At 40.9% G+C, this 26,192-nt stretch overlaps 1 protein-coding gene across 1 annotated transcript in view; it reads right to left on the minus strand.

The window, feature by feature from the left end:
- The window catches only part of FANCM (FA complementation group M), a 57,926-nt gene that overhangs the window by 15,906 nt on the left and 15,828 nt on the right, over positions 1 to 26,192 (minus strand). The window contains exons 6-10 of the mRNA XM_083839874.1: positions 24,738 to 24,931; positions 23,902 to 24,108; positions 20,953 to 21,187; positions 13,403 to 13,554; positions 12,628 to 12,780 (exon numbers count right to left, since the gene is read on the minus strand). Of these exons, the coding sequence (XP_083696000.1) occupies positions 12,628 to 12,780; positions 13,403 to 13,554; positions 20,953 to 21,187; positions 23,902 to 24,108; positions 24,738 to 24,931 (941 nt within the window). The remainder of the gene's footprint in view (positions 1 to 12,627; positions 12,781 to 13,402; positions 13,555 to 20,952; positions 21,188 to 23,901; positions 24,109 to 24,737; positions 24,932 to 26,192) is intronic.

The following is a 26,192-nucleotide window of genomic DNA, read 5'->3' on the forward strand; positions in this document are numbered from 1 at the left end:
GTTTTTTTCTAGTCCCCAGCACTATCAGAAAGAAAAAAAAAAAAAAAAAGGAAGTGCTTTGCATTTAAGGTCACAGCTTTCAAACGAAGTGTTTCCTGGCTGCTTAGCTGCAAATCCATGCTTGGGTAGTCACACCTCAATGTTTTAGAAAGACCAAAAAATACCATGCATAAATATCAATTGCATTTAACAGAGCTGCAATGCTCAGCACTCACCACTGTGCCTCCATGCCATTCTCAGAGCATTAACAATAAGCAACTCGTTGCTAACAAACTGTGCAAGGTGTTGTCTCCCCAGCCTAATACTAGTAGGCTCTAGTTCTGGGAGGACTAGGAAATTGAGAAAGGTGGTAGGAGCGGAAGAAAACCTTATTCAAGGAGCATGTGAGCCTAGAGTTCTCTGTTCTCTTTGTACTACTGTTCATAATTCGTCTCTTGCCATTGATGCCATTGCACATTAAGAACTTCTCACTTACATACTCTGAACATTAATTTTTCCACGGATGCTTACTAATCTTCTGTTTGTAAATGCACTGACCTAGGCAACCAACTCTTTAAAAAACACGGCTGAAAAAAGAACAGTAGGCTTTGACATCACCCCCAGCTAAGGGAGCTAAGAGAGTCCTTCTCACTCTCTCCTTAAAATTAAGTTTGCAAAATTAAGCATGCAATCTCTAAAAGAAACAGTAAAGACCAAATGAAGCTCTGATAGCAATGGTTTGAAATGCTCTTTCAAAGTTCAAATCTGCTTCACAAATTAAAACAAAACAATTAAAAAAAAAAAACCGAACAACTACAAATGGAGAAATAAGATCAAAACAGAAGGTACAACTATTTTCTGACAGTTCAGTCAGATGAATCTCCAGATGCCTTAATCCCTGCAATAAAACAAGGTACCTTTACACTGGATGACAAAACTGACCGTTACAATAAGAGGTAAGAAGTAACATTCTCCAAAGTCTTCCCAGATACAAGCTGCAAATGAACAAGGTCCTTGCAGTCATAAACTCCTGAACCCTCCTCATCGTCCCAAGAGAATATTATTAGAGAAGGTCTACTTCAGCTTGTGCAGGTCATGATGATGTTCACTATTCAAACTCCCACATCTCTATCTTCCAGCTGCAGGTATTAGCCATTTAAGCAATGCACAGGCTCTTCTCCCATGGACATAAACCCTGGTCTCCATTCGCAGAGAACGTGACTTTCTCTTTCTCCAACAACCGGGCTCTGCCCATTTGAGCAGTTAGGAAAGTTTCCAGAGCTGTTTAAGAGATGACTCTGACACACCAACTGCTTGCTAAAGCTGGGACCCCTGGGACCACTTTGGGAACTCTTCCAAAAGAGATTGTGAAGAAATTGGACTTGCTGATCTTGAAGGTCTTTTCCAACCCAAATGATTCGATGATTCTAAAAGTTACACCGTCAGAGCTGCCACAGGCGGCATACCTGGAGCTGCTGTTAAACTGACTTCTACTGCCTGGCTCCCCACAGGAGCCAGAGAAGTCAGTTGTGGAAAACAAGGTTTGAAAAGTACTCTGTAGTCACTCTGCCTGTCCCACTGCACAAGGCAGAAAGATCAATAGCTACATTTACTGCTGGTTGGTTTATCCAGCAGTATTCCCAAAAATAGCCACTGCTGAGGTTCCAAGCTGCCTTCCATGCACTTGAAAACTGATCCCATCCTAACACAGCTTTGGATACTCTCTGGACCCAGTACATAAGGCATACTATCCGGAAGTAAGAGTATTTTTTTCACTCTCAAACATTTAATAATAAAGCAGTATTTATTATTTTAGATTTTAACGCTAACTTCACAAAGAGGCCACAGAAAGGATCATATGCAGAATAACAAAGGACGAATCAGCGTACAGCTGTTTTGGGGTCGGGGCACAGCTGGTTACAAATCCTGTTTACAGCAATGACATCTGTGTCTCAGTGACATAGTGCACAATTTCTGTAAGGTCAGCACAGGAGAATGAGTAGAGCAGGGGGAAGAAGCTCAATTGCTGGAGATTCATTTGTAAAGAGCCACAGAACAGCCAGTCCATTTGTCACCACAAAAGATGTTACTCAGTTGCTGCACACCTCCTGCCTGTGCTTAGGCTATCTGTTCATAAACGAGGATATCCGAAGGAACTAGAAGTTAGGATTTCTCACAAAGAGCAGAAAAGGAGATCCCCAGACTACAGATGCTGACTTACAAGAAGTCTTAATGTCAAAACAGTGAAGACACAATTAATATGAAAGGGTTTGAAGATGATTTTGATATTGTAGGTCCGAAATGATTATTTTCACTCAAGTTCAGCCAAAAAAAAGAACCAAGATATGGAAGTCTCCAGATAAAATCAAAGAAGAGCAGTAACAAACAACAAGCAACGAGACCTGGTCAAATTAACTTTACATATGTTCTCTGAGGAGTTTACGTATTTGGTTGACAGGGTAACGGTGCTGATAATTATATGTTTTAGATTTATGTAAGTAATGACTGAATGCTGCACAATATTTTGATTAAAGTATCCAAGCATTGTAAAACCACAACATATATTAATTGGATTAAAGATTGATAAGCTGCCAAACCACTAAACTATATTGAAACAGAAGTAGGTGATGTTCTTCTCTGCCCAATGCACTTCTAAGCGATGTAGCTCAGACCATTGTAGGCCCTACAATGTTCCATATTTTTTAAGTAACCCGAAGTAAAACAACCTAAACAGTAATTAAAGCTGCAGGAAAAGATGAGGGTTCTAAGTAGGCAAAATGGTAATTCAGATCACAACTGGACCGGAGGTAAACCAGTTAAGAGCAAATCATTTAAATGTTAACACGATGAAACAAAGAGTTACACGTTTAGGAGTAGTAACAAGTAAAAGGACAGTATCACGTCATCCAAAGGACCTAAAGAAATTCATAAACAAAATTCCTGAATTGATAATGGTTGGTATGCAATCTCCTCCTTACATATGTGGGGATCTAGAAGGTGGCAAATGTGATGCCATTTTTTTAATGGTCAGGGATAGATTTGGGAAGCTATAGGTTGCTAACCGTATACTGAATAAATTAGTAGAAGCTCTAACAGTTAATATAGTTTCTGGATGAGTCTTCTTCAGAGGAGTCAATATTACTTTTGAAAACAAAAACAAACAAACAAACAAAACAACCAACCTTATAAACCCATATAGACCACTAGATTTCTTTGAAGTGACCAACAAGCAAAAAAGTTGGGATGCTCTCATGCACACAGTCTTCCTGTTTTCCAAAGGTTTCCAAAAAAAGTCCCTGCTGAAATCTTTAAAACCACCAGCAGAGACCAAAACAGGCAAATTTCTTGCATGGATAAGTAATTGTACAAGTACAAGACAAAGTTGGAGTGAAGAGCTGTTGCAGTGAAGAACTTTATTAGGCCACTGCTTATACCCATGCTTCCACTGTAACTTGAACACTACGCGTAGGTCTAGTCCCCCTTCTCAAAAATGGTTTTGTAGAACTGGCAAAGTTCGGAGAACAGAAGCAAGAATAAACAGTCATTTCCATATAAGCTACTAGAAAGGCCTCTGTCTTCAGGGCTCAGACCCCACCTCATCTATTCTTGATAGGCTTTAAAAATAGCCAAGATATAGAAAAAATCATTTTTGTACTTAAATTTGTATGTTACAAGAGTTCCATCCTTTACTAGAAGCCCAATGTATGTTCAGCACAACTATACCAACAAGAAAACAACCAGCCATATCTAAAAATCTTATCTAGCTGTATTTACATTTATGCAGATTTATTCTCTAAAATTTCCTGGCTAGCCAATGTATGTAAGCACAGCAATTAAAGGAAAAAACAAAGAGGGAGAAAAAAAGCCATCTAGCAGAACTGCTGTGTGTCAGGACGGCAGTCCGGAAGATGAATTTCGCATCTAGGACAAACGCTGGTAACCTAATTCCAGGCTTACACGGAGTTATATAACTGCTCTACTTCAACTTAGTTCAACTTCGTCGTTCAAAACACTTTCTCCCAGCAAGTCTAGTTAATACTGACGGAGTGAGAGGACAAAGCTGCAATTATCGCAACGCAGCTGGGATATGTACAACTTGTAGAATCTTAAATTTGCTGTTCAGCTCTTTCGTAGACCAGTGAGCTCCAGCGTGTAGCAGCTAGTCAGCAAATAGGTCATGCACAAGCAGAAACAGGCACCTCACTGATGTTGTTATACTAAACCAATAACCCTGCTTAGAGTACTGATTCAGTACAACAAGCAATAGGTTTCTTAATACAGAACATAAAAAGGAAAAAGGAAACTTAAGATATTAAAACCTTCATTATTATTATATATCTGTATGTTTTCCAGCACTTAAATTTAAATGTATTGCTAATGTCAAAGTTAAAATTAACTCATTAACTACTTCAGATGTGCATTTTCTAGTAAGACTGATGTCTGCCCAAACCATAGTGATATTTATTTTGATATTTTGAAATGAAAAGATAAGTCAATAAGCAGACATGATATAGATGTTAACAATTATGACTTCTCTAACTGAACCCTTTCTTACAACTGAAGCAAAAGCAGCATGAACAACCGGCATTGAAGTCTGCTCTGACACCAGACAGAAAAAACTATTTTCAGAACTGCTTTCAGTTAGATCTAGGGAAGAAAGGCTTTTGGATTTTTCACTTTCATACTGAGTGTTAAATCCTGACGAGTAAACACTGCCAATGTAGTCACACGGGTGTCTTCTCTGGTTAGCTTATGGTTTAGGGTGAATACCAGTAATAATTAAAACAACAAGGCTGGTGGTTTTCCCACTGCGTTTTTCACAAGCAGGTAGAGCAGATATCAAAGCAGCAGATTGCAATCTACTTGAATGACAAGAGGTTACACATTTATCCTCACAGGTAATCATTTGATCCCTTAATACTCAAGGGAAAACCCCTTCCTCCTCATGTGGAAGACCCTTTCATGTATTCTGAGACACAAAACCATGCCTCGAATGCTCTCAGCCACGACCATTCTCCCCTCACTCCCCACACATCTCATGGTTTACAAACATTTCTTAGGATATAATTATTGCTTTGAATTTAATGGATATTTTAACACACTCACTGAGGAAGATAAAGCACACCTCAAAGAGATGCATTCATTTTTAATGGAAGACTTCTGGAGGACAGAGGAATCAGTCTGGAGTTCTCCTCCAAATCCTTTCACTCCTACCAAAAGAGCTTCTGCCTTTCGGGAATCCTGCACAGATGCTTGGCAAACTGAACTGTACATAATAAAATACTGTGTTCCTCTCCCTTTTTTAGGCCATTTACAGATAGGTTAAACAATTTTGATGCCTATGTGATTTCACTGATAACGTCTCTGCCATCTGAGTGCTAGGCATACCTTTTAGGAACTGGTTAATCAACAGAATTATCAATCCCTCCTATTCCATGAGTGAGCAGTCTCTGGAAGAGACTGCAGGAAGAAATGCTGTCAAAAACTATTTTTGGAAGTTCAAGTTTATTATATGTACCAAATGGTCCTTAAAAATATCCTTAGTTGATTCATCAGAGGAGCCCAATGGACATAGAAACCATGACTTCCCTCTACAAAAGCTGTGATATTTCTCCTCCTGACGATAACATTATTGATGTATCCAGCAGTGCTGGTGCTGTTCAGGTTTCAGACAGCTTCCCTGGAATCAGTCAGCCACAAACTCCCCCTCTTGCAGCCACGCAAACCCCTTCTGCAAACCCAAAGCCAGTCTGACCCCTCGCACTCCTGCAACACCCGTGCTGAGCTAAGGGCTGGGAACTCTTGATGGGACACCATCTGCTCCTGTTTGGTACCAATTGGCTACTATTCATTTATCTGCTTATACTTATTTTATTGGCATCCGAGAGAGCATGGATAGATCAGAGTTGACATTTACTAGTTGACTTCCTTATATCAACGTGCTGCCACCCCCAACCCCAAACCTCATCAAATAAAACAATGAAACAGAACAGTAAAAATGAACAGTACCAAAACCTACAAATCAAGAGCTCTGGCACATGCTCTGCTACTGTCCTGACAGCAGGGAGGGAGATCAGGAGTGCACCCGCAGTAATAAAAACTCACAAAAGGCAGGCAGAGAGCTGTACAACGGTGTTATGAACATCGTACCACAGAATGCCCCCAAAGCCGCTCCTGTCTGCAGATTTAAGCTGACAGCCATATATCTATCACATGCTTTGCATTTACTTGCTTTCCATAAGCTGCAGCGTTATGCCATGTTTTCCAGAAAACTGAGACCATGTAAGTTAGGAGGAATGAGTATTTCTGGCTGGTATGCCTGGACCTGAGGAGACTTTCCGGCAGCAGCGAACAGTACCAGCGAGTCGCCCCTAAACACAGCAGGCACGTTACCTCAGATTAACCCAGCTAAGCCCTTCCAGGTGCCACACAACCCGCTCAGTCCCCTTGTCCCTTTCACACGGGTGACAGCCCAGCATCCTTTGCCTAATCGCTCTGCTGGGTTCTCACTGCGCACACAAAACCCTACAGGACCATTAAACACAAAGCACCTGCAATTAAAGGTTTGGACCCCCTAAACAAGGTCTTAATTATAGCTCAGGCTCAAACCACTTGGCAACAAGATCAGAGGACTCAATAGGGCACAAGGAAACTCTTTTAATTAGGGAGCGGAGATCTGCGGCCCTGCGGGCTCTCCCCGGCAGCCCTGCTGTCTGCGAGCAGAGCGAACACGCGCCCAGCCTCACCCCGGGGCGCGCGTCCCCCTCGGGTGTCTCTGCAGTGCACACACGCGGGGACCCCTCTGCAGAGCTTCTGCTTGGGAATGCCAGGGCAGGGTGCTTGCCTTACCCGTTCTCTGCGGTGTAAGACAGCTTTGGTGCCCCGACAGTGGAGAGTCACCCACAGCTCAAACCAAGAGTTCCGGAAACTTCTGAGGGTACGCCACGAACCCCGCAACCGAACGTCACGTGCGGTCTGTTTTTGTTGCTGGCTGGCAAGAAGTGCTGCACATCTCAGACCAGGTTCTTAACCAGAGACATAGGATTGCCAACAAGGCCTACAAAGCTACCCTTTTCACTGCCCTTATTTGAATGTTTTTAACTTTGATTCAGTATCTCCTGGTAAAAAGTCAGTAGGAATCACCGTACCCCCCCCAGACATGTTTGATTTAACCTCACAATCAGGAGAGTATCTTCAGGTTCTTTGGAAATTCAGGGTATTCCAGGGGAATCTTCCCCTTGGTCCGGCACTTCACCTCATGAATCTCCGGCTGGTTTGGGCTGGAAGGGACCTTACCCTAAAGACCCCTCTCAATCCCACTGTCCCTGCCACCGACAGCGCTGTTAATCAGCGTTACCAGGTGCCAAAGTGCTCTGACTGAGCTTCCGATTGCCAGGTTTGGAGCGGGAAATGGAGACTCACGGTAATAGTCCCACATGTGACAACTTTTAAAAGTCATTACTAATTGCCTACCTCCCAGAAAAAAATGCACTTCCGCTTCAGCATTTCCTGTTACAAACCCTCAGAATCTTGGTCAAATGCAATTTCAATAAAAACGATTACTTTGCCCTGACCTTGTTTCCAAAGAGTACGGTTTAATTTTCAAAAATGCTTAAAAGCTATTGAATTATTTTGCATAAGGACAACTTGATTTGTTACCACGTTACACAAAAATCCATGCTTGTAGTTAGTAGAAAATCCAACCCCATCTGCCCGGTCCTCGTTGCTGTAGCGATAAAGCCACGCAGGCATTAAGGGCTTTTCTGCGGAGGGTGTGCCTGTTGCAGGGCTCCTATCTGGGATTTCTTTTTTTATTTGCTTTCAAATATGCCAAATTTTTCTCTGAGTTATTAAAAGCACATAAATGCAATACAAATAGAATTATTCCAAACATTTTCACTTCTATTTAAAAATATCTGAGCCTTTCAATCAAATTTTTATTAATCAAATCAAATTGATCAAATCAAATTAATCAAATATTAATTTAATCAAATCTTATGCAAAACACAACTGCATAGGAGATTTCTTGGAAACATTAATGAATGAATAAAAGGAAAAGAAAACTACAGTGCTGAATTCCTGAGCAGTCTTCCACAACAGCAAATACCCATAAAGAACGCACACACACACCCTCAGCTGGCTGGTGTTATTACTAATCTCTGAATGAGATTCTTCCCAAGAAATAATTAGTGCATCAGAAATTTCCAGATCATTGGGTTATTCATATTAAAATAACAGTTTGGCTGGTTTTATACTTTATCCCTAAGTAAGAAAATAATCAATAAAACAGTGGTTTGAAGTTCAATATCCTGGCTATTTAAGGAAATAGCTTTGACTTGCATCTGCCTCTATCCCTCTGCTATTAAGGACTGTAAATGAACGTCAGACAGATTAGCAGTGATATATTTGGCTATAGAATATTTATAGTAGGAACTTGGATGCACATTACACACAGAGCCTGCAAAAACCTGTGAATCACTGATAAAACAGTATTGTTTCTATCCACTCATTTTCATACCGGACAAACACGTTAGGCAGATTTTTTACAAGCTTAACTTCTGTTACAGGTTGATTTCCCAGAGGCTGATGTAATACCCCCTTATCCTCTCCTCATGCTTATTAATAGCATCTGCAACAATTTCAAAACACACCCAAATACTAAAGTAAGGTGAAACTTAGGAAAATTTCTATTTGCTACAGCAAAAATCTTCACCAAGAATGCCTAGGTCAAAGTAGTGTAGAAAACAGCAAACTGGAATTAAGACTAACCAGACTGGTGTGCTTATGCCGAGTACACGCAGCGTGTCTGCGGACACGTTAACCCAGGCACCGCACGAGCACGTTGTGCTGGTGCAGGAGGCACTGCTGCTGAGAGCAGCACGCTTGTCCCCGCACTGCCTGTGCCTTCAGCAAGCACGGTGCATCCCAGGGGTCTCACTGTGAAGGGGAACAGGGCACTAAAGAGGGCTGAAATCAAACCTGGCAGAAAAGCATTATTTTGAACCTCACAGTTTTCCCGATCTCATGCTTAACTGAAGTGCTCGTGGAAGTACAGTGGCAGAAAAGTGCATGGGGCTGGCATTTGACAGCCCTGCGCTTGCCAACACACGCAGCTCTTTTGGCAGGTGCAATGTTGCCCAGCACAGCCAGTCACACGTCGACAGGACCAGAATCAGGAACACAGCCAAGACACATACCCGCCTGTAAAAACATGCCTTAATAGCAATGCAGAAATTCAAAACATTGCCTACAAATCTGAATTTCGTTTATTGTGCTCTACTTAGGCATTCTTAATTAATATTTTCTTCTACAAAAAAAAATATTTTCTTCTACAAACAAAGATTCTACAGCAACAATAAAAACAGTGGAGCAGTTTCTACTTGCAAAGTAAATTAACCCTGCCTCCCTGCACGTCTGGCTATAGGCAACATGGCACAATCAGTTTTTGGCACAGCTTGCTTAATTTTTGAAAGATCCTGACATGTACAATTTTATATGCAATCATGTCAGGAATGATGCAAAATACTCTATCATAAGGAAAATCTAAATGTGTGAAGTTAAAATGCTACATTAATCTTATATTTATTCCAGTTTTAAATTTAGAGTACAAACTTCAAATCAAACTAGCAAATACAAGTTTTTAAAGGAATATCCCAACAAGCACACAAAACATATAGGGATGAAGAATTCAAGGCTGCCCTTTACGAAGATGTTACCTGGCTACATGGGCAGGAAAAGCACAGCAGACGTTGTTTACCTTGACTTTAGTGAGGCTTTTGACACAATCTTACAGCTAACCGTGTGAGATACAGTTTGATCAAAGGACGAGGACTGGTATGAAGTCCAGCCAGTGGCTAGTTGCTAGGAGTCCTTCTCAGAGGTTTTTGCTATTTAACATTTCTATTACTGACCTTGACTGCAGGTGCCGAGTGCACCTTCGGTAGGTCTGCAGATGATGCCAGGAGAGGGGAAGCAGGTGACACACTTTAGGACAGGGTCAACAGTATGACAGAAACCTCAAGACAGAAAAATGAGACAGCAGTGTGCCCTTGTGGCAACAAAGACGGACGCATCCAGGCTCCATTGGTAAGACTGCTGCCAGCAGGGCAAGGGAAGTGATTATTCTCCTCTGCTGAGCACCTGAGGCACCCGATAGGGAGCATTTGGTCCAGTTTTAGTCCCCCAGTACAAGAAATACCTCATCAGATTGGAGCAAGTCCAGCCACGCCACCAAGACTGTCAGAGGGCTGGACCACATTAGGTACAAGGCAACAAGTTCCTTGTGCCAAAGGAACTCAGCCTTGAGAAGAGAAGAATCATAACTCCGCCTTCAGTTATCTATTGAAAGAAGTATACAGAAAGGCTCTTTGGTCTGATTTGCTGTAGGGTTGTACCCTCTTTCCTCTGCATGCATTTTCTGAGGCACCAGAACTGAAGCTGTACGAAGACTGAACTAGGACAAGACTGGTACCAAGGAAAACAAAACAACCTCCTGCAAACTCACACATCCTCTCAGGCTAGCAGTATGGCAGATTGTTCTCTTTCAAATTGCAGGGCAGCAAGTTTGTTCTGGTGTAATCCTCCTGACGAGTAAGGACTGCCACAACTCAGTGACTGGTCCAAGGCGATTTCACTGTAAACAGAACATACAGCCTGCACGTCCCTTCTCTTTGGTGAAGGTCAGTGGGAACATAGCCTGTCTTGGGAAGACTGTTACTGCTTCTCAGAGAAATCAAAGCTGACTTAAGAAAATTAAGAAAATATTAATAAAACTTTAACACAAGAAATCACTGTCAATAATGACAAAATAAATTAAAACATTGCATCTTTGTTTTTGTGAAAAAAAAAATATGATGAAGCTTTGAAGTCCTTGAACCTTGACAATTTGGTGTAGATATAACAAACAGACCAAGAACCACTTATGTTTGAAAACTGGGTGCCAGTGCTGATTACAGCTTCTGCCTTGTGAACCCTGCCAGATATAATCAGAGTTACAGCAAGTGCTTTGTTTTACTGTATAAGAATTCAACAGGGTGGAGCAATGTGTCATGTTGTAACCTCTCATATTCAGTGGAGTCACTGGAAGGTGTTTTCAGCATGCCAATGGCATCCAGTTATGCACTTCTCCTCTAACTGGTGAGAAAGTTCAGCACCTCCACCTATGACTAGTTAAGACAGATCAGAGAAAGCTGGCTGAAAATCAATCCAGATCATGCCTGAAATGCTGAGCTAGGAAGAAGGTGAATGAGACAACAGGCAGTCCCACTCTTTCGGAAGCAAGAACGTTATTTACAAGACATCATGATTAGGCTGACATTTAGCTGTTAAATTAGAAACAGTGGAAGCCAACTGTTTATCACTTGTTATCAATGAACAGCAATACCCCTTCCTTTCTGACACAGATCCTCCAGCATTTTCCAAGAATGTGAAAAGGCTCTATTCGCAGATTCTCTGCTGCACTGCCATGTCTTGTACACGGGACTGATCTGAAACACTTGGGAGAGAGAGCCACGATGGCACAGGGCAGCGTGATTTCTGAGCAAACACTGCACACAAGGCAGCACCATGCCCCGTGCCTATGCCTATGCTATGCCACCATCATGCTAAGCAACATCTAAGGTGATGGCCATAAAGCTATCGTGCTGGGCCCTGCTTGATGAGGGAACATCCTCTCTGTTCACTGTTGAGTAGACAGCAGAGGCGGTAGGGCTGGGCTGTCTGGTCCCAGTGAGGGACAAGAGGCAGACACATCTCTATTAAAAGTTTTCTAAAAGCAAGTGTTAGATACTGTGCTTTGCTTACAATTTTCTGCACCTATTTTGGGGGAATACTGACGACTCAGTTGGCAACTAACCAATTTGCTCTATAGATTATTTTATAGGTGCCAGGTGTTAGTTTAGCATCTACCACAACTCTGAAGACACTTGGGAACCCGAACAGCCTTCTGGTAGCAGTACACTTTCAGTAAGGGAACTTAAGTCACAAATGCTTCAAATGTCTGATTGGGTGGTGGGGAGTGAAGTCCTCCATCAGAAAAAGAATTCTAAACTTTTTAACGGTTTCTTTGTCTCTTGAATTCCTTCAGCTCTGTACACCTGAACACCCCTGTGAAATCCTCTCTCTCTGGCAACATGTTATTGACCCAAGCCAGAGAACACAGACTCTCAAAGAAGTCAAGAACGCCATTGTCCTGTGATGGAGAAGCTTATCCTAGCTCTAAAAGTCTATTTACAACTTTCTATTAATACACTTTCCAACAAGGAGTACAACTACAATGTCTATTCTCTCCCTTGGTTAGTCTAGTTATTCAGGAAACTCTGGCAGCTTAGCAACAGATTCTGATGACCTAGAAAACTTCAACACAAGAAAAAGCAGTATGTATAGAACTGGAGGGAAAACGGTAAGTGTTTTTAAACAACTTCTGTGGTGAAGATTAAGAATTATATAACACCAGTGGGAGACATTTTTGAAACAAAATTAAATGCACATTATCCATTTCTTAATGAATAACATAGCCCCACACAAACATTTCCCCACTTTTTATTTCAACTAACCAGACAGAATTAGAGCACTCGTTATTTTTAAGTATTCTAACTGTGCATTAAATACATGGGCATGCTTACAGACAGACAAATGTAAATACCTCACCTGTTCATGTCTCATCTGTTCTATCATTTCCATAACACTAATAAAATGGTAACAACGAACTGAGTGGTCAACCATACTTGTAGGAAAAGGACGATTCTGCCAAATTCTCCACTCAGACATGGAAAGTTTATGAGTTCCCTCCTCTTCAGGCTTCTGCAGTTTAAAATTAAGATTAGCAAGGAGATTTTAGTTAAGAAATTGTTCAGCAAAACCAATTCCTACCTCTCTGTCAGGGACAATAAACACCCTGAATGTAGGACAGTATCTGAACATTATCACAAATGTTTAAGTCCAGTCTAAAACAAAGAATAAAAAATACAGGCTGTGTGTTGTCAGTACTGTTCATGAAATACAGGTTGTTTTAAGTAGTAAAATGGCATAAAAACTCCATTTTTTTTCCCCTCTGGATCAGAAAAGAGCTTGTAAAACTTGAATTTTCTATCAGTGACACTTTTATAGTTATATAAACAAGGTAATGAAAAGCTGTGATACAATACCATCATGAATACAGCATCCTGCCTGAAATTCTTAGAAGCAGAAGAAAAACTTATTGGATACTGGGAGATTTTTTCTTTCTATTTTTAATAGATGGACCTAACCTCAAAAACTTATTTCAAACATCTAATTCCTAAATTCTTAACTTCAAAAACTTGCATGTAATTCTCTAAATTGCATTTTTAAGATAGACATCCTTCAAATTCATAGTTAACTTTGTCACCCAGTGTTCCCATTAAACTACATGTCAAAGAAAACATTAAATTTAGGTTAAACTCACTGATGTTTCTTCCAGGTTTTCTAAGGTTTCAAAGTGAATTTGAGGCAGTATCGGTTCCCTTGCTCCATCACTTTCTTTAAGCCTGTAAAGTCTGTCCCATATTTCAAATTCCTCAGCTGACAAAGACCAATTCTCATGACAGTGCTTTGGGTCTGTTGGGGAGGAAAGAAGGGGAAAATATTATCTACTTCAAGGAAAAGGACATATAGAAGAAGAAGAAAAAAACCAACTTTGTGTAGTATCAGTCAGAAGAAACGTACTTTCTTTCTGCCACAACCAGAACCAGATATAGAGAATCTGCTGTCAGAAACAAAATACCAAAACAAAGTTGCACGTGCTATAATTTGGGCACATCTATTTATTAAGTGATTGCTTTGGGGAAGGCCTCATATAAAGAAGCATTGACAGATACGAATAGAGAGATTTCAATTCAACCTATCAGACACCAATAGGCCCTGAAGACAATTTAGCAAACAGGGAAAGCATCGGGCTTGGATTTGTAAATGTAATCCTCAGGGGAGACCAGGGGGAATGAACTACAAATAAGTTGTGGGTTTTTTTGGTTGGTCGGTTGGTGGTTTTTTGTTTGTTTGCTTGTTTGTTTGTTTTCATTTTTGTTTTTAAGCTATTCTTTAAGTACTGGAAAGTAACATTATTTTGTTACGTCAAAAATATTTCTTAGTCATTTCTTGAATCAATCTCTTTTCCATTTTAAAATACTAAGGGCATGTAGATGAATAGGAGGACAGAAACAAAAGCATTATGAAAATTTTGAAGGAGCAGGGAAAATAAAAGGAGAGCTCATTGGTTTTATTTAGACTTATAACACCGAATGGTGAGTATGGGGAATCCGTGAGCATCGATGCTAGATAAAAACAAAATAAGTGCTCATATGGCAGTTCACTGAAGAAAAGGCCCTGGTGCTGCATGGCTCTGCGCGAGCAAGCTCCAGTGACACTGAGGAAATTGAGTAACTTTGTCCATCTGACAGCAAACCCTGACACAACCGCCACATGCTTTGCCAGCTGTGTGCAACAAAAATGCCAGATCCCTCAAAACAGCCACCAGTGCAAATAGCAAAGGAACATCCAAAGCATCACTGTTAAGAGCAGCTAACATGTGATTGCCTTCATCCTGGATGTACGAAGCTTGGAGAAAAATAATTAAGTTAATTTGACAATCGCTCTGAGACGGGATTTGGGATGAATATGCGGCCAACACCCTATTCTGACTTAATGACATGTAAGAGGAATCAGCCTGTATCTCTGAATCCTCTCACACTACAGTTTCCAAACACTGCATCTCCAGGGACGACGTGACAATGTTTGCGAGAGACTCAAATACAGATCCCTGAAAGTTCTGAGTACAAGGTTCAATTCCTGCTAACTCCTTCACAGCTGGAAAAATCTAACCAACAGTGAAGTTTTTTTAAGACTATGGTGAAAAAAAAAAAAGAAACGAACAAAAAGAAGATATTATTGCTACTGGAATATTTTTGACCCGAGTCTAGGAGTTGTTACACTTATTTATAGCTAACACACAGGTCAGGGACTCAGTAGAAGAGGAAGAGAGACCTGAAGAGAAAAGAAAATTTAAAACATCTGTAAGAAAAGTATATCTAGTGGCCTTTCTTGTTGTTTATAAGAAGAGTTTAGTGTTAAGTCAGCTCTAGCAGGAACTATCCAGCACCCATACACCAAGACAGTGTATTTCAGTCTTGAATTAGTGGGGAGCTCTCGAGATTGCTACCTGGACAAGGCATAAAGGAAAGGCCAGGAAGGGTACTCAGTTGTAGTCAAAAACTAATGCCCTTGGCCAGTCCAAAGAGACTTCCACTGCCTCAGTTAAGACATATCTTCATACCCAACAAGTAAGAAAGACGGTCTGCCAAGCGACCAAGATGGCATTTTCAAAGAGCAATTTGCTAGACAGGAAAAAGCAGACACCAGCAAAAAACGTCAGAGGCAAACAGATCCATTTTGGGATCTCTCTTGCTCTTGAAGGTGGTTATCAAGGCAGCGTACCAGAACTTTCCCTGACAGTCCAGGTGATGAACATGCCATCCAGACACGCCAAGGGAAACAGTGAGAACAACAGATGACTTCAGTTCTCCAAGCTACAGATCCAGAGGAAAACTTGCATTGGGTTTCCGTGGCAAGGTTTGGTAGCAGGGGCTGCAGGGGCTGTGAGCAGAGCCCAGCAGCTGCCCCACATCAGAGCAGGGCCAGCTCCAGCCCAAAGGGCCCCGCTGCTGGCCAGAGCCAAGCCATGGGTGAGGTTGCTTGGGCCTCTGGGAGAGCAGATTTAAGGAAGCGGGGAAAAAAAAACCTGCTGGGCAACAGGAGCTGGGAGAGTGAGGAGTGAGAAGCAGCCCGGCAGCCCCCAAGGAGGTTGGTAGTTCTCATTGCTCTACCTTGATATCAGTAGAATCACAGCCTCACAGGATGGCCGAGGTGGGGAGGGACCTCTGACGATCACCTAGTCCAACCCCTGCCCAGCAGGATCAGACAACAAATTACATTACTCTCCCTACTCTGAGTCCGTTTTGCCAGTGACAGTAACTGGTGAATGATCTCCCTGGCCTTATCTCTACCCTTGAGCCCTTCCCATCCTATTTTCTCCCCTTTTCCTTTGAGGAGGGAAGTGAGAGAGCGGCTGTGGTGGAGCTCAGCTGCCCAGCAGGGTAAAACCACCACACAGCTCCTCCTAACAAAGGCAAGAGGATCCCTCCGACACCATCAGGTGATTGTACTGTCCAACATTACACAGGCATGAAGGCATCCAACAGCTTGCAAAATTCAGTAACACATACTTCCCGAAGCTCTGGGCTCAATAACTGAGCTATTAGGTTTCTGTTCCTGAGCAGAACAAATATTGTGGGCTGTCAGGACAATGGCCTCTGTACTTGACCAAACACAACAGGTCTCCCCAGGAGAGGAGAGTCGAAGGGAGTCCCCTCGGCTTGTAAAGAAGAGCAATGTGGTCCAGCAGGCAACAGGTTAATGCCTAACTTACCGGTTGCTCAACTCTTCCCTTCTCCAGAAACAACGATTCCATGCAATATGGGGAAAGGCCTGACCATCTGCCCCGAATACTTGGCTATGTCAGGATAAAGGAGGAAAGCAGGAGCTGAAGCCTACTTTCAAACTTTTTTCTTCTATAGAGCCTGGTTGCTGTTAAACAGAGGGAAAGTGAAGCAGGCTGAAGGCAATTGCCTTAAAGCAAACTATTGCACAAGTTATCACTTCTACTTTTTCTACTGCAACCCTCTCCATTCTTGTTCTACTCATCGCAGATGAGCACACATTTCTAAGCAGTGACAGACAGACATTTCACATGCAATGAAGTCTGACTAAAATGGAGAGAAACAGGGACGCAGACAAATAGGACTCTGTCAGCATGTATGTAAAATACAATTTCAGACTTAAGGGCTGGCAAAAAACAAAGGGACAAACCAGAACTTTGTTTTTAATGTTCACGGATTCTAAATTCATTCACCCATTCTTCACAAAAGGAAAAAGCTTGTCACCAAGAGTTCTGCAGAGCACTCTGGAATAAGAGCTTGCTACAGCCAAGGGCGAGCTGCCCCAGGAAACGGGCGTCTATTTGCACTAATGGGGAACCCTTACAGCTGAACAGAACAGCACCAACTCTGCAAATTACGAGGTGCTTCGTTTTTCACACAAAGCCGCAATTCAGAGATTACTAGAACTCTCTGTGTGGATGAAGAAGAATTCCCAAAACTGAAAGCGAATTTAATAATAGTGTTGCTGCTGTGGCCAGGTTATAACTGATATTCACGCTCCCACCAACACCACAAGCAGCTGTTTTGGGCATGCATTCAAGGAGCTGCGACCAGTATTTTGGAGAGGCCACGTCACTGGCTGAAAAAAATAATGCAACTTAGGTGTAACTGAAAGATGTTTAAACAAACAAACAACAACCAACTTACTAGGTTTAGGTAACCTTATTAGGCAAAGGTAAAACACTTTAAAAAATAGTATATACATAGAAGAAAGCAATTGAATTTTCAGAAGCAAAACACCAGATGTTGTCTGAATCAGACGAAGACAGCTCTCTACTGAGAAAAGCAGAGCAAGACAAGGCTCATGTAAGACACATGCCAAGTGTTACATTCTTGGTGCAGCACAAAAAATGGTGACTTTCTACTAAACCAGTACTGTCAGGGCAAGAAATCTGAACTTAGGGAACTAAAGCACCCATGCATAAACACCTCCTTGATTCACTGCTTTTTTCAAAGACAACAAACATTGAAAACAGCAATTTTTCTGCGGTATTTCTGCTGAAAGCAGCGTAAATGATTATGTACGTTTAATTCAAATAGGAGATGAACTGAAAAAATTTATCAGGCATCCAAAGGCCTTTCCACAACTGTATTGAAAAGCATGGGCAACTGGAATGGCATCAAAAAAACACAGAGGTCTAAAGACTAAAGAAGGCATATTTTAGGTATACTTTAGAAAGACAATAAAAGAACATTGCATGGTTATGATAAAAATGGCAATTAAGGAAATAATGTGAAATTCTAAAATCAAACAAAAAGCACAGCTAGATACAACTCAGAGACTGATACAATCCGGAAGCGGGGAGAGGCAGACTAGTTGAGAAGAATCAGGGGAAGAAGTCATCACAAAATGAGATTTTACCTGGACAAATACAACATAAAAAGAAGAGCAAAAGAAATTATTGATACCTTAAAATGACATTCAGCTACTAGGAAAAACAAGGTATGGAAAGAGCACATTTTAAGGCATGTTAGCTATTATGTGCCATGACTATTGTGGCTTTATATCTCTCACAGAACAGGGATATTGGCAGAGAACTTGGAAATATCATATTAAAGATGATTATCTGGATCTTTTAGCACTTTCATCTTTTCAATGATCATGTGGGATAAACAGTAATTTAAAAACAAAAGACAAGCGAAAAAAAAAAAAAAACCTTGAGCTATCTCCAAAGATACCTGTTCAGAAATGCTACCCTCAATGAGTCCAAGCCATTTGCTTTGGGTGTGAACTTATTCTTTCCTCTGTTTTTTTTTTTTTGTTTTGCTTTGTTTTGTTTTAACTGCACTTACTCACACAGAATCATAGGCAGGGCTGGGGTTGGAAGGGACCTTTAGATCATCCAGTTCCAACCCCCTGCCACGGGCAGGGATGCCACCCGCTAGATCAGGTTGCCCAGGGCCTCATCCAACCTGGCCTTGAACACCTCCAGGGATGGGGCATCCACAGCTTCTCTGGGCAACCTGTGCCAGTGCCTCACCGCCCTCAGAATGCTCCTCAGTTTTAGCAAATCCTTCAAAAAAGATAGAGAAAGAGAAAGGAATCTCAAAAATGAGACGAAACAATGTAAGCAGACTGCAGGCTAATGGGAGTTTTGTTGTTGCTGCACTCTGTGCAGAGGAAGTCATACAGCTGAAGCACATGCTTTGGTTAGGTGACAGGGTAAGACAAGAATAACGTGTCCTTCTGGTACTCACAGAGAGTAACTTTATGAGAGGTTTTACAATGGAAGGACAGTGTAAAATTACTAGAAGCTAAATCAAATTAAGAAAAGGAAATATTTAAATTTAGCTAGGAAAGGAGGAGAATGCTTGAAATTACTACGATACTTCTGCCTGTGATACTTCAGTTTCTGAGCGCACATTCTGCCACGGACAAATCTGAAGATCAACTGAACCTCAAGAACAAATGAAAAGCAAGAAAATATAAATAAGAACACATAAAGCTTATTCATTATGGCTACCTTCTTCAATTTTGTAACATGGAAGGGAGCACTGAAATTAGAACAAGAAAATGCAAAAATTAAAGAACTTTCTCTTCTTTTTGAGACTTATCTTGAATATCAGGCACTTGCTTCATACAGTAACAAACGGGACCTTAACACATAAGCCTGGTGCTCAATATGACAAAAGCGTCAGCAATTTGCACTGATGTAACGCCGGTTTCCAAGACAGGCAGTCAATCACATTCAGCTTCAGCAACTGATAGATCACCACATACGCCATGTACTTCAATGTGGCAGCGGCTAACCTATTTCACACAAAAGGAACCTGGTAATCACAGCCTCTGAAGTGCTATTCCCTCAGCAGGAAACGCGTTCAAATGTATTACCTGCTTTGTGCACTTCAAGCCTCTCATTTCTGTTTTCTAGGACAGACTTACAAACATTCTAAAATGATTTTTTTAATTCTGTGTTTTGCCCCACTTTTTTTTCTCGCAAGTTGTGTCTTTTTATACCACCCTTGCTTTTCCTTACTTGGCACCTCCTGGGTTGCGTGCAAAACCCAGATAAGCAAGCCTTAGAGAGGCGTACTGGAAAAACGTTACGATCGGGAGCACCATCACAGCCGTACCACGGTTACGTCTGCAGCACATGCCTACTTAGAAAGAAGTTAGGCTGAGGATGGCATGTACAGACTGATTGACTCATACTCATCCTTCTCCAGTACATTTCTACCCTGCAAAATGGGAAATAGCATGAACTGATTTGCAGCTTAACGGGAAAGGGATCTTTTCTGCATGATTTTGTGCTTTGCTTCCCCTCTTCTCTGTTCAGGCTTTAGTTTGCCCTGGATGGTGTTTAGAAAGAGATCAGAGGTAGATTGTGATAGTAAGAAGTTCTGTGTTCAGAAGAGTTTAAAAACACTAACCTTTAAGTCTAATTACTCAGACACTGGACTATGAAGCTTCTGAAATTTTTTTAGGAGCTTCTTCCTTCCAAGCAGTTGCTGTTGGTTTTTGAAGTACTGAAAGCACTTAACAAATGAGATTGTGATTGATTTCCAAGTATTTGTAAAATTTAGCCTTTTCTTCCTGTTTTATAAGCTCATTCCAGTGCTACCTAAGTGAACACGCTAAGGAGCCATTTCTCTTTTTTAAGATTTATTTTTCTCCAAAAGCGTGTGCAATAAATCAAGGAATCACAGAGTATTTGAGGCTGGAAGGGACCTCTGGAGGTCATCTGGTCCCAATATCCTACTCTTGCTTTCTCCTTTTTTCCCCTCAAAATCCTTCAGTTTTCAAGCATCTCTGTTTTATTTTAACTTCCAACAGTATGAAAGACACATTTCTTGTATTAATACAAGAACCATGCCTAGATGTTTTAGCTAAAAAACAAATCTAGTATAGAATTAACACTAAAAATTTAGTGACAAGTATGCCAGCTGACAGGCATATCAGAAGTCTTCAGAAGGCATTAACATTGGCCTCTTCTGTTTGTTGCTGGAGTTTCTGACCCTCAGTCATTGTCTCTATGGGAAGCTCTATGGGGAACAATGAAACAAATGTCTGAAATGAAGTACAGATATTGAAGGACAGGACTGTGATTTCAGGATGTTAAAGGAAAAGAATGCAGAATCAAAGCAGCAGCCAGCTCGATATCACAGTTTAAAAATTAAAGCTGTCAGAAGGACACTTTTGCTAGAGACCCAAACTCATGTGAGAGCGAAGATTTGATATGCTGTAATATAATGACATGAGATAGCAGCTTACAGAGCGCTTACAGAAACACCATAATCCTCTTACCGGTGACACAGGAAAAGAGAGCAGATTTATTTTGGAGGGAAGTACATCTTCTCCCTCTGGAAGGCATTCCTGAATTGTTTGGTTCATATTCTTCAGCAGTAATAAACATTTTATGCAACTCTGGATTTATGCCTTCTGGAATCATACGTGGGCTATGCTGGTAAAAATGAAGCATTTTGTTTCCTGAAATAGCTTTCTGGATGCTCCTTTTGTTACACTGGCTTTGATTGTAAGTCTGTAAAAGAAAGGAAAAGTCATATGTTGCTGAACTGCTTTTTCCACATGACTTGATGATAAGCAAAAGAACGCCTGACTGTCTGTGGGGTTTTTCATTATGTTTTGTTCTGTCATGCACTTTTTTTCTTCCCATACACAAATAAAACAAAATATGATGCAAGGGCCAGAGAACTCATCATATGCCCTTTTCTGTGGACATGGTCAGTTAGATCAACAAAACGGCTTGTTCAAGTTCTTGAACTGCAAGTTTAAGACTTGCAGTATGCCTCCACATTATGGTAACCAATTACAGAGCAGAAAGGAGCAAAAGGATATAGAGGAAAACAATAAAGTAGTAAAGTTGCACTGAAAATCTGATCATGATTACATTAAGAATAGCTTCTAAGTTCTTTTTTTTTTCCCATTTTACAAAGCTTCCGAACTAACATCTCTAAGTCAATTGAAATTTGAATGATCATTTTGTGCCTATGTAAAACATTCAAAGCAAATGCAATAAAAAGCAAAGAGGTACTAAAGAACAGAGATTGTTCTTTATGTTGCAAACATGCCTTAAAAATCCCTAAAATAAATAACACAAAATAAAAACTTAATATCCAGATTTTTCTATTCCATAAGTAAATCAGAAGTAGGCATGACACTTGAGAGAAAAAGAAACATGGCCCTTGCCTGGAGGAACTTACAATCTGCAATAGATATAGGGATGATGTAAATTAGATTACATCAGGAAGAAAGGAGGTCAAACATATTAAGGTATAAGGTTATTTGTTAACATCATACATGCCTCAAGTCCTTTTAATTACACCTCATTTTTGTTGTGCAACAGAGAAACCAAGATGATAGAGAAACTACAGAAAGAAACTAGTCCCCGCTCTGCACATTTCTTGTCTTTATACATTTCCCTGGGTCTCTGCTGCAGGTCACTGATGGAGACAACACGCCAAGTTAAGCAGACTGAGTGCTCTGAGTATGCCAAGCATGGCAGCTAAATTCTTGTGACAGATGATCTTTGGGAAGCAGGACTTGAAGAGGTAGACACAAGAAGATGCTCTCTGAATAGAACTGGAAGAGGTTAAGGGAGAACTTTATTAAACTGCCTTACAGACATTCCAATAAAGACTTTTTTTTTTTTTTTAATCCTAGCACAGGTAAAAAGTCTTTTTATAGAACAAATTTTCTATTAATAATTTAATTGCCTTACAGAATGGTTACTTTAGTGTTGCTAATCAGTATGGTTCCTTTTGCTGTGTTTCACAGGCAGTGTCAGCTTGGCCTGGCAGAAGTCTGAGAGGCCTTGAGCTCCTCAAGAACTCCTGAGCCCTCACCTTTGTATCGGTTTAAATCTGCAGCTAGAAGCTCCCTTCCAGGCTAATGCACGTTGAGCTGAGCTGTGACAAGACGTTGAAAAAAAAAACAAGCAAAACATGACATGCCTGGGAACACAAGGAAAAAGGCAAAACATTTGAGGGGAACCCAAGGGACTAACACAGCACAAGCAGTCAGGTGGCACGAGTCAGCCTGGTGGATGGCAGCGAGCTTCCACGGGGAACCCAACCGGGGGGGGAACGTGTGGGGAGATGGGGGCAGGAGCAAGTCACGACGGCTTCTGTAACAAAAATTCTTGTCAAACTCAACATTTCCAGACCTATGTTTTCCAATTTCTCCCAACAAATCTTGAACAGCTTTATAATTGACTTTGGCAGGATTCTTTTGACACGCATTTAGAATTAAATTCCTACTACTTACAAATTTAAACCACAGGCACCACATTGATGGGAATAAATCAAATAGTAAGACTCTGCAATCTTGGGTTTACAATTAGCTTACACAGATCTCAGACTCCACTGTTACAAAACCTGACCAAACTGAGAATCAATCTAGCCAGTAAACAAAACCAAAACCAACAAAGAACAAATCAATTTTCCACCAAAACAATGCAGCACACCCTAAAAATGCCTTGCATTCAAAATGGGGTTGCATGATGAAAATGTAAAGATGCAGTATCATATTATACTGCAAGCAATCTAACCAAAGAAGGATGTCAAAGGGATTGCCGTGCCTCCTCCCACCTAACACTACCCTGTCATCTTCTTTGGATCTCATCCAGCAGTTGCGCAGCTGCAGGGTGAAGCTGGTCAGTGTGCTGGTACAGCTGAAGATCAGTTCCCCCATCTTGCGACTCACAGCTTAGCTTTCCCCTGCTACATTTGTTTCCCAAGGGGCAGCCTGCGCTCAGAGAAGATTAATTATACTCTGAGTTGAGTGCTGAGGTTCAGGAATTTAGCAAAAGTAGATTTCCACTTAAGCTGATCTCTTCAGACCTCACACGCAAGCCTGCTACCACTAAGTACTTGTCTGAAAGCACAGTGTCGTCAGCAGTTCAGAGAGAGACACTTACAGCCCTCCACGCAGAGCTTCATTCCTATCTCTTCCACAGATTGTTCCATAACCTTGGCAAAAAAATGCTTTTTTCTGCATCTCAGTTTATCATTTACAAAATAAGCACTATTAACAACAAAGCTTGAAGTTCTCAACATGGAAGAAATACACATTTTCTTTTGGACATAGTGGGCTACTATACTTTCCTGTGGACTGTTAAGATGTTGCTAAGAGCACTCATGATTGCCACAATTTCTAATGCACAGTATACAGTTTTCTGGAACACGGTAAACAAGTTTTGCTGTTTTCCCAGCAAGAAGAAAGCTTCACACTCACCCGCTCCTCCCGCCCTTCGGCGAGGATGACAACAATCCTGCCTTGCCGCCTGCGCCCCGTTCTGCCCATTCTCTGCACAAGGCGAATTGGGCTTTTCTGAGCATCAAAGCAGATGATGAGGTCAACTTCACCAATGTCTAAGCCTTCTTCTCCAACACACGTAGAGACGAGAGTGTTATACCCACCTTCACGAAAGCGTTTTACCACCTGATTAAGAATAGATTTAACGAGTTAGCTAGAAAGCCTCATATACACACTTTGCATTTTTTTCTAGGTGTATCTGGAAGTTGAAAAAGAAATAAACTTACATTTTAAACCTACAAAACACAGACAGTCTTTCTAAATTTGTCAACTACTTCATCATGATCAACTAGCATGCACTAATGTTATCAATATGACACTTCAATTCTAAAAGAAACTGGAAAAAGCATGTCTCATCTGACTCCAACCACGGCATACTTCTAAAACTGATCTTCCCAACTTTACAGTATTTTTTTTACATTGCTGAATCAAAATTTAAGGATGTATCTTATTTTTTCTATCTATAAGAAAAAAAATCCCCAAAGCAAGTAAGTATTTAAATATTTTCATAGATTTTCAAATATATACCAGTTAGCATGTCTTAATATAATATAAATGGATAAACTGTTTCTATTTATGCATCCTGTTTAGCGAGTATAACTTTGGATACTCTGAAAGCAATTGAACTACATATTTATTAACTACACTTGAAATTTCAGTCACTGACATACTACCTATATTAATACCTATATAATGATTTATACTATTAATATTCCTTGTAGCTATTCTTAATACAAGATTTATCTTCTCTCTACCTCAAGCTGTTCCTTTTGTGTGAAGCCTTTTGTGCTCTTTCCCGTGGAGTGGCCAACAAACGTCATTACTCTAACCACTGGATTGAAGCGGGAAAGCATTTCTGCAATTTCTTGCACACTATCCCGAAATGATGAGAAGATCATCACTCTGGTATCCACAGTGTTCACAGCCGTACTTTCAGTTGGGGTTTGATCTGTTTAGGTTAAAAAGGTCAGAAAATACATGATTGTAAAACAATTGCCGAAAGAATGTGAGGACAGGTCATCCCACAAGTTACACATTCACAGCTCTCACCTGACTTAACAATTAGAAGATTTTATCCAAGTATATGGCATTTTGTTTTTTAAAAAATCTAAACATATATGTATATATATATATAAATAGTAGAGAAAAGTGGTAATTATGAGCCCCTCAGCTTATTCAGACAAACCTTTTCACTCCCAGAAAATGCTCCTAGATATACCCGCTCAAACAATTCCTCTCTGGAATCAAAGCAGCATTCAAATTTTGGAGAATTTACACCAGCTGTAGTGAGAATGTCTTATACCTGAGGTACTATTATTCATGTTACTTTGAAAAGCTCAGGTTTGATGGCAAGTGTCTTGAAATAATGTGTTAAGATGACTTCTTTCAAAGAGGGTTTGAGGTGAATTTTGAATATTACTGAAGTGGCCAGAGTAAGACAGACAGTGATATGTAGCAATAAAAAGCGGTGCTAGCATTAGTATAACATAGAGCATGGTGGAGTAAAAGGGATATATAACAGCTTTTTGTGATTCACTACGGGAAGTCATGTCTAGTTCTACAGCTCAACATCCCCATGACAGCACAAATGTTCAGAATCTTCCCTTATTACCATCATCTGGTGCTTCTGAATGATCTGTTGCACAAATGTTTGTCTCTCTCATTTCAATGCAAAGATCATAGAATCATGGAGTGGTTTGGGTTGGAAGGGACCTTAGAGAGCCCCTAGTTCCAGCCCCCTGCCATGGGCAGGGCCCCTGCCCCCAGCCCAGGCTGCCCCCAGCCCCATCCAGCCTGGCCTTGGGCACTGCCAGGGATGGGGCAGCCACAGCTCCTCGGGGCAGCCTGCGCCAGGGCCTCACCGCCCGCAGAGGGAAGGATTTCTTCTTAATATCTAATCTAAATCTACCCTTTTTTATTGTAAAACCATTCCCCCTTGTCCTATCCCAACACTCCCTGTGAAAGAGTCCCTCCCCAGCTTTCCTGTAGGCCCCCCAGTGAGGTTAACTATTACTTCAAAGACAAGGCAAAAAGCACTGCATTGATAGCAAGGTGTCTTTGAACAACAGAATATTTTTTACGTTACATTGTGACAGAATTTGTCTTCTGGATACTCATTTATACGTATATATACATATATATATATATAAAAATTACTGCGAGGTACGATGTAAAAGCCTAGTATCTTAAAAATGCAATCTCTAAAGGAT

The sequence above is a fragment of the Anser anser genome, assembly GCF_964211835.1.
Source record: "Anser anser genome assembly, chromosome: 5".
NCBI classification, from domain to species: domain Eukaryota; kingdom Metazoa; phylum Chordata; class Aves; order Anseriformes; family Anatidae; genus Anser; species Anser anser.